The 14,019-nt window shown below is 42.8% G+C and overlaps 1 protein-coding gene across 2 annotated transcripts in view; it reads left to right on the top strand.

Annotated features, from left to right (window-relative positions):
• LOC135504696 (membrane-associated guanylate kinase, WW and PDZ domain-containing protein 1-like) overlaps nt 1-12,513 on the top strand; it is a 125,159-nt gene extending 112,646 nt beyond the window's left edge. For both annotated transcript variants that reach the window (XM_064923490.1, XM_064923489.1), the window contains exons 17-22: nt 1,311-1,514; nt 3,112-3,199; nt 3,346-3,409; nt 3,997-4,140; nt 4,299-4,437; nt 6,548-12,513. In XM_064923490.1, coding sequence (XP_064779562.1) covers nt 1,311-1,514; nt 3,112-3,199; nt 3,346-3,409; nt 3,997-4,140; nt 4,299-4,437; nt 6,548-7,665 — 1,757 coding nt within the window. In that variant the 3' untranslated portion in view covers nt 7,666-12,513. The remainder of the gene's footprint in view (nt 1-1,310; nt 1,515-3,111; nt 3,200-3,345; nt 3,410-3,996; nt 4,141-4,298; nt 4,438-6,547) is intronic.
• The last annotated feature ends 1,506 nt before the right edge of the window (nt 12,514-14,019 follow it).

A 14,019-nucleotide genomic window follows, 5' to 3' on the forward strand; every position in this document is an offset into this window, starting at 1 on the left:
AATGACACGTCCAGCATCTAACCACTCCGCTGTGGCAAAGGCTGCATCCTCCCCAGTGGTCCCTGGTGCTGAGGGGAAGGGGAAGGCAGTCGTAAGGCCATGTCAAGGTCATTGATAGCCTGCTGAGCAGGGGCCACAAAGGGCCCTGACCAGTTCCAGGTGATTTAAGTCCCAATGATTAACGCATCAGGGGAGCAGAGGATGACAGCAGAGACAAAAACAGAGCCCATGAATTCCTTAATGACCACACAATATAAGTCTGTCCACCACTAAGGATGTAAGCTGTGATCCGGATGCATACTCTGTGATTGCACCAAGTTTCCAGTGCCACGGTTGGCTGGTTCTTGGGTCGTCCTCTCTGGGTGAATGGCCTATGGTGATTTGGATGATTTAAAAACCTCTTTGGGCTAGACGTGCCGCTAGCGACCCACCTCGATAACATCCTGTGAAATTGCAGAGCGCGAAATGCAAAATACAAAAATCATGATATTAAACATTCATGAAAATACAAGTGTCATACATAATTTAAAAGCTTAACTTCATGTTAATTCAGCTGTTTTGTCCGATTTTAAAAAGGTTTTACGGCAAAGGCATACCATGCGATTATCTGAGGACAGCGCCCCCGCATATAAAAGCATTAAAAACATTTTCCAAACTAGCAGAGGCGTTACAAAGTCAAACAATGTTTCTAATCAATCCTCAGGTACCCTAATATGTAAATAAACAATCAAATTTAAGACGGAGAGTAGTGTGTTCAATACCGGAGATAAATAACGAAGTGCACGCCCTCATCCACGCGCAACACAACACTACAGTCAAAAAGAGAGCCAACTTGAAAAACTACAAATTCGAGCTCATTTTTCAAAAAACAAGCCTGAAACCCTTTCTAAAGACTGTTGACATCTAGTGGAAGCAATAGGAACTGCAATCTGTGAGGATTTCCTTTGATTTTCCCATAGACAGGCATTTCAATGGGTGGTCACAACAACAACAAAAAATTATTGATGGATTCTCCATGGGTTTTCGCCTGCCATATCATTTCTGTTAAAATCACATACATTCAAACTTCAGGGTGTTTTCTATCCTATGCTACCAACTATATGCATATCCTTCTGGGCCTTGGTAACAGGCAGATTACTTTGGGCACGTCAGTCATCCGAACTTCCGAATACTGCCCCCTAGCCCTAAGAAGTTTTTAACTCTTTGCCTTCTTTTCTCTCTTTTTTTCCATCTCTCTCTTTTCTCATAATCAAATTACATAATCAAAAACCAAATCACACAAACACACACACTACACATTAACATCAAAGCTGGCAATGCATGTGTGGCCATGCCCCACAAAATAGGACGCATCATCGAGGGGAGCCCAGCGGACCGCTGTGGGAAGCTGAAGGTGGGCGACCGCATCTTGTCCGTCAACGGTTGCTCCATTACCAACAAGTCCCACTCGGACATCGTCAACCTGATCAAGGACGCCGGGAACACAGTGTCTCTGAGGATCATTCCTGGTGATGGTAAGACTTTGAGGCTTTCTGTTTTATAATGCAGTAGGGAGGTGACTTATTCATAGTTCTAGTGGGAGTCAATGGGCATCACTGCTCTGCGTTGGCAGAAGCACTTTCTATCAACCTGGGGAGCTATCTAGCGCTATGAGAGGCCATGCTCCCTGCCCTGGCTTCAAACTGGGAGAGGGTTGGGACTGTGAATGAGTAGGGAGGTGATGCCACTAGATATGTATCTCTAGTCAGTTTTACCTTTCCCTCCTTTTATGGTTAAGGTTAGAATTTGGGGAGGGCAAGCTGATAAGTATGTGTGTGTTGATTGTACAGTGTATGATAGGTAGACTGATAATGTCATTTGGATGTACTGCGGTCTCCCAGTTTGGTAATAGCTGCCATTTTGAAATGAAGAGATTATCAACTCAGTGAAATGTGTTTTCTGTGTAATCACTGTTTCCTGTCAGTGTTAATCTCTTCAGTCTGGATGGAACAAGGTGGCAGGAAATGCATACGTAATACTGGTTTTGGCAGGAACAGGCTGTGACAGGAAATTGGCTCTATCCCCATGTGTAGGAATGTGTTGAGTTGTGCCATGTCCCAGAACAACAATACAGCCAGCCCCTAGAATGGCCTGTCATTGGCTGAGAGACTTGTGGACCAATGAGCTGTGTGTGCGTGTGTGTGTGTGCGCGCGCACGCGCGCTAGGTTTGCTGCTCTGCCTCTAAAGGGCTCTCCAGAAAAGCTGGTAAAATGTAGCTTCATTAAGATGGGAGGAGAGCCAGGTGCACACACACACAAAGGAGGAGAAAATGCAAAACCAGTCATTAAATAAAGCATTGCAGTTTGTTTTAACGACCACAATGATAACATCTATTTATAGCCTATTGTTTTCTCTCATGGTGGAACAACTCTAGATAGAACCCATATGCAGCCACAACCTTCCCCAACTAGGCTGTGTAATTTTGTGTGGAGATATTTGTTGGTGAACCGTTCAGGTTGTGTCCCCCAGACAGCTTTGTGATCATGGGGGAAGGCAGGCAGGGCTGTCAGGGTAGCGAGGGAGAGAGGGATGAATGAGTCAAGCTGGTGCTCTTGCTAACTTTTCAGGCAGAACCCCATTCCATGTATAAGTAACCAATGTCTATGATGACTAATGTGGACTGCCGTGTTGTGGCTTGTGGTGCAGCAAGAAAGGAAGGACAATTACCCCTGGAATTTAAAGAAAAATAGAACGATGGAAGCAGAGAGGCTTGTTTTGATTTGATGTTCCTGTGTAGAGTGGAACTGGTGTTGTCTGTGTCGGTGAGCAACATTGTAGATGACAACGTTGTAGGCAATTAGCATTGGGTTGAACAGAGCAGCCTTGAGGTAAGACTGTGTTTTCTGGAGAGCAAAACTCTTGCATGGAAATGTGTTGTCAAAGACAGCAATCCTGACCTTGAATCAGTTTTGGCTCAAAACACATTGTTTAGCAGAATAGCGATTTTAGAGCATCTAACAGCAGACGCATTTGTTTTTTTTCTAAGATAGAAGCCATCTTACCAAAATCCATGTATTACTCATAGATTAGAGGTTATGACCTCTACCCAATCCTCTACTGTGTTTCCACAGAGTCCTCCAACGCATCTCTGTTGACCAACGCTGAGAAGATTGCCACCATCACCACCACGCACACACCCCAAACTGCCATGGAGCCTCGGTTAGTTTCCATGAAGATCTCAATCAATAAACAGGCCTTTGATTAAATCAAATGTATAATATGATCAATTGCATGAAAGATGACTTCTATATGAATATTATTTATTTTCATATCTGTGTGTTCATATGAATGATTACATTTTCCAGGAACAACTCAAAGTCGAAACAGGCTCCTCCTCCACCTCCTCCAACACAAGCTCAGCCCTCACAGGTACTGTAAAGACAGATATGTTCTATCGGTCTGTTTCAATCAATCACCAAAGAAGGGAGCAATCAGTAATTCATTACTTCACAAGAACACACAGTGCAGCTTCAATCTGAGATAAAGATTTTCATTCAAAGCATCAAAGCAATCAATCAATGAATCAGATAATCAATAAAAGAGGAAGGAAGAGTGACAGTACCACAGCCAAACTTTTGATGAGTGCACTAAGCCTGTGTCCAGCCATTGCAGTGCCCTTTCTTCGTGCTCTGCACAGGCAGCTCATTTTGTGTGGTCCTTTGAAGCTCTGTTGGTAGAGCATGGTGCTTGTAACGACAGGGTTGTGGTTTTAATTCCTGGAACCACCCATATGTAAAAATGTATGCACGCATGACTGTAAGTTACTTTGGATAAAAGTGTCTGCTAAATGGCTTATATTATTATGTGAGTTTTTGCTGGATGTGACTTGATTAGTCCTGAATTTAGTACACACTTCATGACACCCCTGTTGGCCCATGAGTTGTGGGTATTTGCACATCTGCTCTGTAAATATGTACTTTTCTTTCTTTCTGTCTCTTTCTTTCTCACTCTCTCAGGATGCTGAGTTCTACTCTGTGGATCTGGAGCGGGACAGTAAAGGCTTTGGGTTCAGCCTGAGAGGAGGACGGGAGTACAACATGGATCTATATGTGTTGAGGCTGGCTGAGGACGGGGCGGCTGGCAGGAATGGCAAGATGAGGGTATGCTCCATGAAAAAATCATATCAACAATTGGAGGCCTGTCACTCTGTTGTACTTGGATTCTAATATTTCTGTCAAATAGACAGTTCAGCTCGCCTGGGATCAATTATCTGGTTGTCTCAATAAATCTCCTCCCTCCTCTCTCTCTGCACACAAAGGTGGGAGATGAGATCCTGGAGATCAACGGCGAGAGCACAAAGAACATGAAGCACGCACGGGCCATCGAGCTGATCAAGAATGGTGGCCGGAGGGCACACCTGGTCCTCAAGAGGGGCGATGGATCTGTACCTGAATATGGTGTGTGGAGATGTGATGTGATACAGGTTCCCTCCATACTATGACTAACACTACTGACTCTGACTACTAACTAACACTAAAGGCCCCACACACAGGACAGACACTGTAGTCTGCAGTTTCTTGTTGCTGTGAGCAAATCAAATCCAATTTTATTTGTCACACGCACCGAATACAACATTACCGTGAAACGCTTACTTACAAGCCCTTAACCAACAATGCAGTTCAAGAAATTGAGTTAAGAAAATATTTAATAAACTAAAGAAAAAGAAATGTAATCAAAAAGTAACACAAGATATTTACATAATAATAATGAGGCTATATACAAGGGGTACCGGTACCGAGGCAATGTGTGGGGGTACAGGTTAGCTGAGGTCATTTGTAAAGTGACAATGCATAGATGTAAATATTTTGGGTGGTCATTTGATTAATTGTTCAGCTTGGGGGTAGAAGCTGTTTTAAGGAGCCTTTTGGTCCTAGACTTGGTGCTCTGTTATCACTTGCCATGCAGTAGGAGAGAGAACAGTCTATGACTTGGGTGACTGGAGTCTTTGACAGTTCTTTGGGCCTTCCTCTGACACCGCCTAGTATATAGTTCCTGGATGTCAGGAAGCTTGGCCCCAGTGATGTACTGGGCCATACACATTACCCTCTGTAGTGCCTTACGGTCAGATGCAGAGCAGTTGCCAGACCAGGTAGTGATGTAACCGGTCGGGATGCTCTCGATGGTGCAGCTATAGAACTTTTTCAGGATCTGGGGACCCATGCCTCCCCTGAGGGGGAAAAGGTGTTGTTGTGCCCTCTTCACAACTGTCTTGGTATGTTTGGACCAGGATAGTTCACTGGTGATGTGGATACCAAGGACAATGAAACTCACAACCTTCATTGGCCATAGTATGTAATGATCCTCTTCCTGTATAAATCAAGTCATGTTATTGTCCAAATACTGTATGTTCTGCTCACTCCTAATCTGGGATTGTTTCTCCTTATTTCTGCCGAGAAGGTCAAAGGATCCCACTCAGCCGTCAATTTCATAGGTTTTCCTTTTCTGTGCCTGACAGAAAAACTTGTCAACTGAACTGAAACTACATTTATTTTTCTTATCTCTATTGAGGATCTAAGCCCTCTGTTGTCTCTATTTTTGTTTATTTTTTTGCTGTCTCTTTCATCCCCAATTCTTTTCTCTGGGTTCTTCCTCCTCCCTACAGCGATGATGGCTCCTCATCTCGCTGTTGGTACTATGAGAAATGACAAGATGGGAGAGCCCTGTTTCTACCTAATGGGCCAAAATCAGACCACGGTTTGTAGCCAAGTCTGTTCCAACCCACCCTCCTAACTGTTTACCCTCCACCTCAACATCTCTCACCTACTTAACCCATCTCCCCCTACCATTTCCTCCTCTCCCACTACCTGCACCTCCCTGGGTATGTGTTTGGTTCTGTGTGGCCTGGCTCACTCCTCAACCTGTACTGTGCTTTCATGACCCATGTGAACCCATTCACACTGAATGCACTGCTTCTCTTCCTCCTGCCTCTGGAAGGATTCATGTCACTGCTCGCCTCCTGCTGCAACCATAACAACCACTAATTGGGCAGAGTCATGGGCAGAATACTCTCCAGTTTTTTGTTTTCTCCTCTCTCAGGCTCTTTGTTTTTCTGCAGTTCCCATTCCCAAACGATGATAATCGACTTTTTTAATTATTTTTATTTTAACGTCATAGCTGCTTGTTGTGTCATTGATCACACCAACCCTCCACTTGCAATGTTTTGCACTTGTTGTGTTGCTGCCACCTACAGTAGCAACCCAATGCTCCCATTGAAAATATACTGTAGCAATTGTTTACTTTGATGTAATTTAGTTTGAGGATCAAAGTAAGACATTTGTGTACAAATTTGAATATTTAATGAATATTTAATACCACCCTTTTTCCACAGTATATTTATTGTCACTGTTTATGGAAGTGCATGGCAGTACATGGTTTCCATAAAAATATCTGTATTGATACAATCAATTTGTGAGAATTGTCTTAGCTACCAAGCTTATATTATTTAGTTAGTTTAAACTCCATCCAGTCTGAGAATGTCTCTCATGTTCTTCCTTTGTTTTCATACAGACTCCAGCAATGACGGGCACTCTCCCACACCCAGGGCACAAAACTCTCCGGAAGTGAGAACCCTGCCACCAAACAGCCGATATCACACCTCATCGGAGTCAAGTTATCCACAAGACCTTCACAAACCATCACGCCACAAGGATGCTGCGCAGGACCAAGACAGGGACAGGATGGAGCACCAGGGCCGGCAATTTAACCCCCACCACCATCACACCTGGAACAACAACCACAGCCATGCCACCCCCAGCCAACACTACCCTGAAAACAGCGGCGGCAACAATAAGAAGAGCCGGGGACGCAAAGTCAACAAGTCAGAGTCAGAGAGCGGCATCTCAAAACTATTAAAGACTCTGCGTAAGGACAGCTCTAGGAAGAAGGCTGCAGCTGCAGCGGCAGCTACAGAACGAGAGCGGGAGCGCTCCGCTAGTAGCAGTACTCTAGACCCGAGGTACAGTCGACCACGTCGCGGCTCCTTCGACCGTTCGCCCACCCGTAAACATAAAGCCTCCCCTGACCGACGGCGGTCCAAGTCCATGGACCGCAGGGTCGAGCGAGCACACCGAGACCGCACACCCGAAAAGGAGAACGAGGACGGAGGTTTCCTCAGTCATGCGGCTACTCCTGAACAACCACTCTACGACCGCAGGCTCCTGAGGGAACCACAGACCCCGGGCCGAGCCTACTTAGAGGCCACCACCCCAGAGCGCCTGAACAAAAGGGCTTCCTCCCTGTCTCTTTCCAGGGGGTGGACTCCTGACAGAGGCAGCCTGAAGAACGGCAACCTCCTGAGGGACTCGCCGGTTGAGACGAGGGAGGAGAGGTATGGGATGAACGGAACGCCAGAGAGACGGTACAGGTCAGAGAGAGATTTGTCTCCAGACAGCAGCTATAGCAGGGAGGAGCTGAACTACTGCAGTACACTGAAGAACAATGCCTCCACTCACAACCACACAGGCTACAACGCAGCAGGACACTGCAACAACGCAGCAGGACACAACAACACAGCAGGACACAACAACGCAGCACGACACAACAACGGAGTAGGTCGCGCCCAGAACCAGTTCCCCGTGCCTATGAGAAGGCTTTACAAAGAAAGCCCCAAGGACCTCAGCATCTGAGTGGACAGAGCCTGGACCCTGGCCTCTCACCCCTCAACCTGTGTAGGCCACAGTACATACACTGGACTTGGACTTCTGAGAAGATTAACTCGTGATTTATCCAATCGCCTGGTTGATTGATTCATTGATTTGACTACTTGTGATCCGGGACAGAGATTCATACCACAGCAGGAGTACAATCTTTTATTTTTTCGTACTGTATGTTTTGCTTCTGTTCACATTATTTTGAGCATTACGGCAGTTGTTAATACTGTAGTGAAGGTATGTGTATGTGCCTATCATATCACAAATGGTGATTCAGCTTTTTTTGGCATCTTTGTTTGGAACCTAAGAGGGAACACATACAGTCGCTAGTGAAAGTCTACACACCGCTTGCACAGTCTTCACATTTTGCTGCCTCGAAATGTAATCAAAACATTTATTAAATTAGATTGGTAGAACAATTATCTACAAAACCTACTCCACATTTTCAAAGTGAAAGAAATTATCAAACACCCCCCTCCAATTTTTTTTTTATTGATTGCATGACTCTTAGTGCAATGCATATCCATTGTTTTTGTCAAAATTGCTCAAGCTCAGTAAATGTGGTTGGGAATCATTGATGGTCAGCAATATTTCAGGCTTGTCTCGGATTTTCAAGCAAATTTAAGTCAGCACTGAGACTGGAAAACTCACACTTTACACCTCTTCGAAAGCTCTCCTGGCGGGTCTTTGGTATTAAAATGTGTGTAACTGTCCCGCTGACAAATAAAACTCTGTCCCAGGGTTAGGTTTTCAGAAAACTACGGCAGGTTTTTACCTGGGCTTTTTTATCCTGACAAACTCCCCAATCCCTGCCGGTGACAAGCCTACCCATAACATGATGCTGCCACCACAATACTTGAAAATACAGAGAGTTTTCTCCTGTGTTGCATTAGATTTGATTCAAATCAGCAGTTTTTTATTTAGTCCAAAAAGTGAATGTATTTGCTGTTTTGTCTTGCAGTATTATTTAACAGCCTTGTTGCAAACATAATTGATGATTTGGTGTGGATGTTTTTTTTTTTTTGAATTTTTTACCCCTTTTTCGTGGTATCCAATTATTTAGTAGCTACTGTCTTGTCTCATCGCTACAACTCCCGTACGGCCTCGGGAGAGACGAAGGTTGAAAGTCATGCGTCGTCCGATACACAACCCAACCAAGCCGCACTGCTTCTTAACACAGGGCGCATCTAACCCGGAAGCCAGCCGCACCAATGTGTCGGAGGAAACACCATGCACCAGGCAACCTTGATTAGCGTGCACTGCGCCCGGCCCGCCACAGGAGTACGATGAGACAAGGATATCCCTACCGGCCAAGCCCTCCCTAACCCGGACGACGCTATGCCAATTGTGCGTTGCACCATGGATCTCCCGGTCACAGCCGGTTATGACAGAGCCTGGGCGCATACCCAGAGTCTCTGATGGCACAGCTGGCGCTGCAGTACAGCACCCTTAACCACTGCGCCACCCAGGAGGCCTGGTGTGGATGTTTTAACACAGGTTTCCTTCTTTTCACTTCATCATACAGGCCACTAATATGGAGTGAATGCAATGTTGTTGATCCTCTGTATTTTCAAGTATTGTGGTGGCAGCATCATGTAATGGGTATGCTTGTCACTGACAGGAAATGGGGTTGTCAGGATCAAAAAAATATATATGAAAGGAGCAAAGCACAGGTCAAAAGTCTGAGAAGAGTCCACCGTAGTCTTCTGAAAACCTAGAGGTAATTAGTGCTAGACACACCAGAATGGCTTTTCAGGAGGTGTTGAGTGATCCAGTCTTAGTCCTGACTTAAATATTCTTTCAAATCACAGACAAAGTTTGAATATTGCTTTCCACCTATGATTCCCAACCAAATTTACTGAGCTTGAGCAATTTTGACAAAAACAATTGAGCTATGTTGGTTGGTAAAATCTTATTCAAAATTATTCCGTTTTTATGTCCTATAATATTTCTTTCACTTAATAATTCTTGTGACTCTCAAACCCGGATCCGAGAGCGTAATCATCACCTCAAACTAATTAGCATAACGCAGCGGACATAAATCTTCCTAGAAAATCTTCCTATTCATGAAAATCACAAATAAAATATATTGAGACACAGCTTAGCCTTTTGTTAATCACACTGTCATCTCAGATTTTCAAAATATGCTTTACAGCCAACGCTAGACAAGCATTTGTGTAAGTTTATCATGGCATAATGCTATCCTAGGCTCTGCTGGCAGCAGGCAACATTTTCACGAAAATAAGAAAAGCAATCAAATTAAATCATTTACCTTTGAAGAACTTCGGATGTTTTCACTCAGGAGACTCCCAGTTAGATAGCAAATGTTCCTTTTTTCCAAAAATATTATTTTTGTATGCGAAATAGCTCCCGTTTGTTCATCACGTTTGGCTGAGAAATCGACCGGAAAATGCGGTCATTACAACGCCAAACTTTTTTCCAAATTAGCTCCATAATATCGACAGAAACATGGCAAACGTTGTTTAGAATCAATCCTCAAGTTGTTTTTCACATATCTATTTGATAATGTATCCGTCGGGACAATTGGTTTCTCATAAGAAGCGATAGGAAAAATGGCTACCTCAGTACTTTACGCAAGATTTTCTGTGGGAGCCATCATGTGACCACTTGCTCAATGTGGTTCCTTACAGCTATTCTTCAACATAAATGCGTAAAAAGACGTCACAATGCTGTAGACACCTTGGGGAATACGTAGAAAGCGTAAGCTCATTCGTAGCCATATAAGGAGTCATTGGCATGAAGCGGTTTCAAAAAATGCGGCACTTCCTGATTGGATTTTTATCTGGGTTTCGCCTATAACATCAGTTCTGTTGCACTCACGGACAATATCTTTACAGTTTTGGAAACGTCAGAGTGTTTTCTATCCAAAGCTGTCAATTATATGCATAGTCGAGCATCTTGTCGTGACAAAATATCCCGTTTAAAACGGGAACGTTTTTTATCCAAAAATGTAAATACTACCTCTAGTCGCAAAAGGTTATTAAAAAATGTTTAGTAGGTTGTGTAGATCTATAGAAAAGAAAATCGAATGTAATCCCGTTTTAGATACAAATGTTGTTAGCAAAATGTGACAACTGCCAGAGGTGTGTAGACTTTCAGTAGTGACTGTATGTGTTCCCTCTGAGGTTTCAAACATGCTCCTTACTGTGGTAACTGGTACTTCATGGTGGGCTTGTTTTTAATTTGTTTTTGATGTCATTTTCCACCAAGCAAACTATAGCACAAGATGTTGGTAGTAGTGACATTTTATGGACAACTGCAGTGTGCATACCTAAGTGAGTATCATACAGAGTAAAGGCAAACTCACATTTTTATAACCAATAGTAATTTTAGAAATAATATATTTGAAATCAACATTTTTGCATTTGTCCTGCTATTTATTTTCAATTGGCACATACCACAGTGAAGCTTGGTTAAAGCTTAAAGGACCAAGTTATATGCCCCATAACCTGAAAATAAGAATCATTGTTATCCCTGCTGGATTTGCTGTAGAATCGCCAAAGAGGGAAACTAACATCCATCTCCTCTTCTCTCAGTCAGAGGTGTCTGAGTAGACTACCTGTGGTGGAAATAAAATTAAACAAAGTTTTGTATTCCTATTCAGAGGACAGTAGAAGCAACATGTTAACTGACTGGAGCCTGTAACATGAAGCCTGTTTCACAGTTATAAGCAACATGGAGAGGTTGACTACATGGAGAGGTTGACTAAGAGAGGTCAAATGGTTTGAATGTAACCACAGTCCTCGAATGAATTGATCCTATATACCGATGTAGACGTGAGGAAAGCTAAACCACCACATCTGATTGGCTTGAAGATTCAATAGAAAATATTGATCAACGGCCACTGATCCCATACAGGTGAAATGGGATTAATTCCTCTCTTCCTCTCCCTGTCCAAGGAAATGAGGTGATGATGTAATCATGTAAGGTAAGTTGTTGTGATGGTAACATATGGAAAGTTCCGGTACAGAAGTATCTGCCATGCTGAGCCATGCTTTCACACCACTGGAGTATGACTGCAGCTTTAACCTTGTTTTTCTGTATATTTTATGTTTTATGTTTCACAAAACATCTAAAATGATTTAGGAAGAACTACAACCAATGCATTCTTTTATCACAGTTTTTTCCATGGTACTGTAAAAAAAATTGCAAAGAAGAGCAAAAAAAGACATTTAAAGAAGAATATAACCTGCCGGCCACCGCCTGCACAGAATTTTACTATGTAACTAATAGGAACCTGTCAAGGAATAAATTGCTGCCTTTTTCTTGTACAAAAGAGAAATTTATGAGAAACCTCTGCAGTGAGGAATGTGATATTGTGTTTATATTTCTGAAATGGACCTGATGATTCATGGGAAATATGTTAATGTACTCTGAATCAGGTATGTAAAGACATTCTAAAAATGGACGACTGTATTTGGTCAATTAGAAGCTGTTTGTTGGTTTGAATATCTCTTGATGGTTAGCCTGCCTTTGTATTATAAAGCACTTGTATGCAGTCTGTGTCCTTTAAGCATTATTTCTTGCAATGTGCTCCAGACATAATGCTATATCTGTGTTGATAAAAGCAGTACATGCATATGGGCCAATCTTTTTTATAAAACACTATGCATATATAAATACTACATTGTTCATAGCTTTATTTGGTCCATGAAGCTATACATAACATTAGTTTAAGTACAAGTAAATGTGGACTTATCCAGTGAAGCTTATTTCCTTGAGAAGGATCACAATGTATATGTAGCTATCAAAAGAAGTCTGTGAATGCTATTTTTATTATCAAATAAAGTTTTCCATACAAATTCAAAATATGTTTTTTCTACAGTGGCTTGCAATTATATTTCCAGGGAATTCCTATTGACATGTTCTACATTTTAGATTCCCCTTGGAGTGCAGCATTTACAGATTGATTTATGATTCACCAAGGTACCTCAGCATATGTAAACGCAATGCTTTAGTAACAGAATATCTTCAAAAATACGTAAAGTGTTGTAGAGGTGCGTAATTGGCTGCAGGGAAGTCAGGCGCAGGAGAGCAGACATAGGTAACAACCAGAGCAGTTTATTTAGGCAAAACAAACTGCACCCAGAAACAACAAATACGTGTTTAAATAACCTGTCGCAAACCAGTTAGAAATGCACATACACTTTACAACAAACAATTCCACACACAGACATGGGGGGAACAGAAGGTTATATACATGTCACATAATGAGGGAATTTTTTTATTTTTTATTTCACCTTTATTTAACCAGGTAGGCTAGTTGAGAACAAGTTCTCATTTACAACTGCGACCTGGCCAAGATAAAGCATAGCAGTGTAAACAAATAGCAACACAGAGTTAAACATGGAGTAAACAATAAACAAGTCAATAACACAGTAGAATTTTTTTATATAAAAAAATAGTCTATATACATTGTGTGCAAAAGGCATGAGGAGGTAGGTGAATAATTAAAATTTAGCAGATTAACACTGGAGTGATAAATGATCAGATGGTCATGTGCAGGCAGAGATACTGGTGTGCAAAAGAGAAGAAAAGTAAATGAATAAAAACAGTATGGGGATGAGGTAGATAAATTGGGTGGGCTATTTACCGATAGACTATGTACAGCTGCAGCGATCGGTTAGCTGCTCAGATAGCAGATGTTTAAAGTTGGTGAGGGAGATAAAAGTCTCCAACTTCAACGATTTTTGCAATTCGTTCCAGTCACATGCAGCAGAGAACTGGAAGGAAAGGTGGCCAAATGAGGTGTTGGCTTTAGGGATGATCAGTGAGATACACCTGCTGGAGCGCGTGCTATGGGTGGGTGTTGCCATCGTGACCATTGAACTGAGATAAGGCGGAGCTTTACCTAGCATGGACTTGTAGATGACCTGGAGCCAGTGGGTCTGGCGACAAATATGTAGTGAGGGCCAGCCGACTAGAGCATACAAGTCGCTGTGGTGGGTGGTATAAGGTGCTTTAGTAACCAAGCGGATGGCACTGTGATAAACTGCATCCAGTTTGCTGAGTAGAGTATTGGAAACCATTTTGTAGATGACATCGCCGAAGTCGAGGATCGGTAGGATAGTCAGTTTTACTAGGGTAAGTTTGGCAGCGTGAGTGAAGGAGGCTTTGTTGCGAAATAGAAAGCCGATTCTAGATTTGATTTTGGATTGGAGATGTTTGATATGAGTCTGGAAGGAGAGTTTACAGTCTAGCCAGACACCTAGGTACTTATAGATGTCCACATATTCTTGGTCAGAACCATCCAGGGTGGTGATGCTAGTCGGGCGTGCGGGTGCAGGCAGCGAACGGTTGAAAAGCATG

The sequence above is a fragment of the Oncorhynchus masou genome, chromosome 18, assembly GCF_036934945.1.
Source record: "Oncorhynchus masou masou isolate Uvic2021 chromosome 18, UVic_Omas_1.1, whole genome shotgun sequence".
Classification (NCBI taxonomy): Eukaryota; Metazoa; Chordata; class Actinopteri; order Salmoniformes; family Salmonidae; genus Oncorhynchus; species Oncorhynchus masou.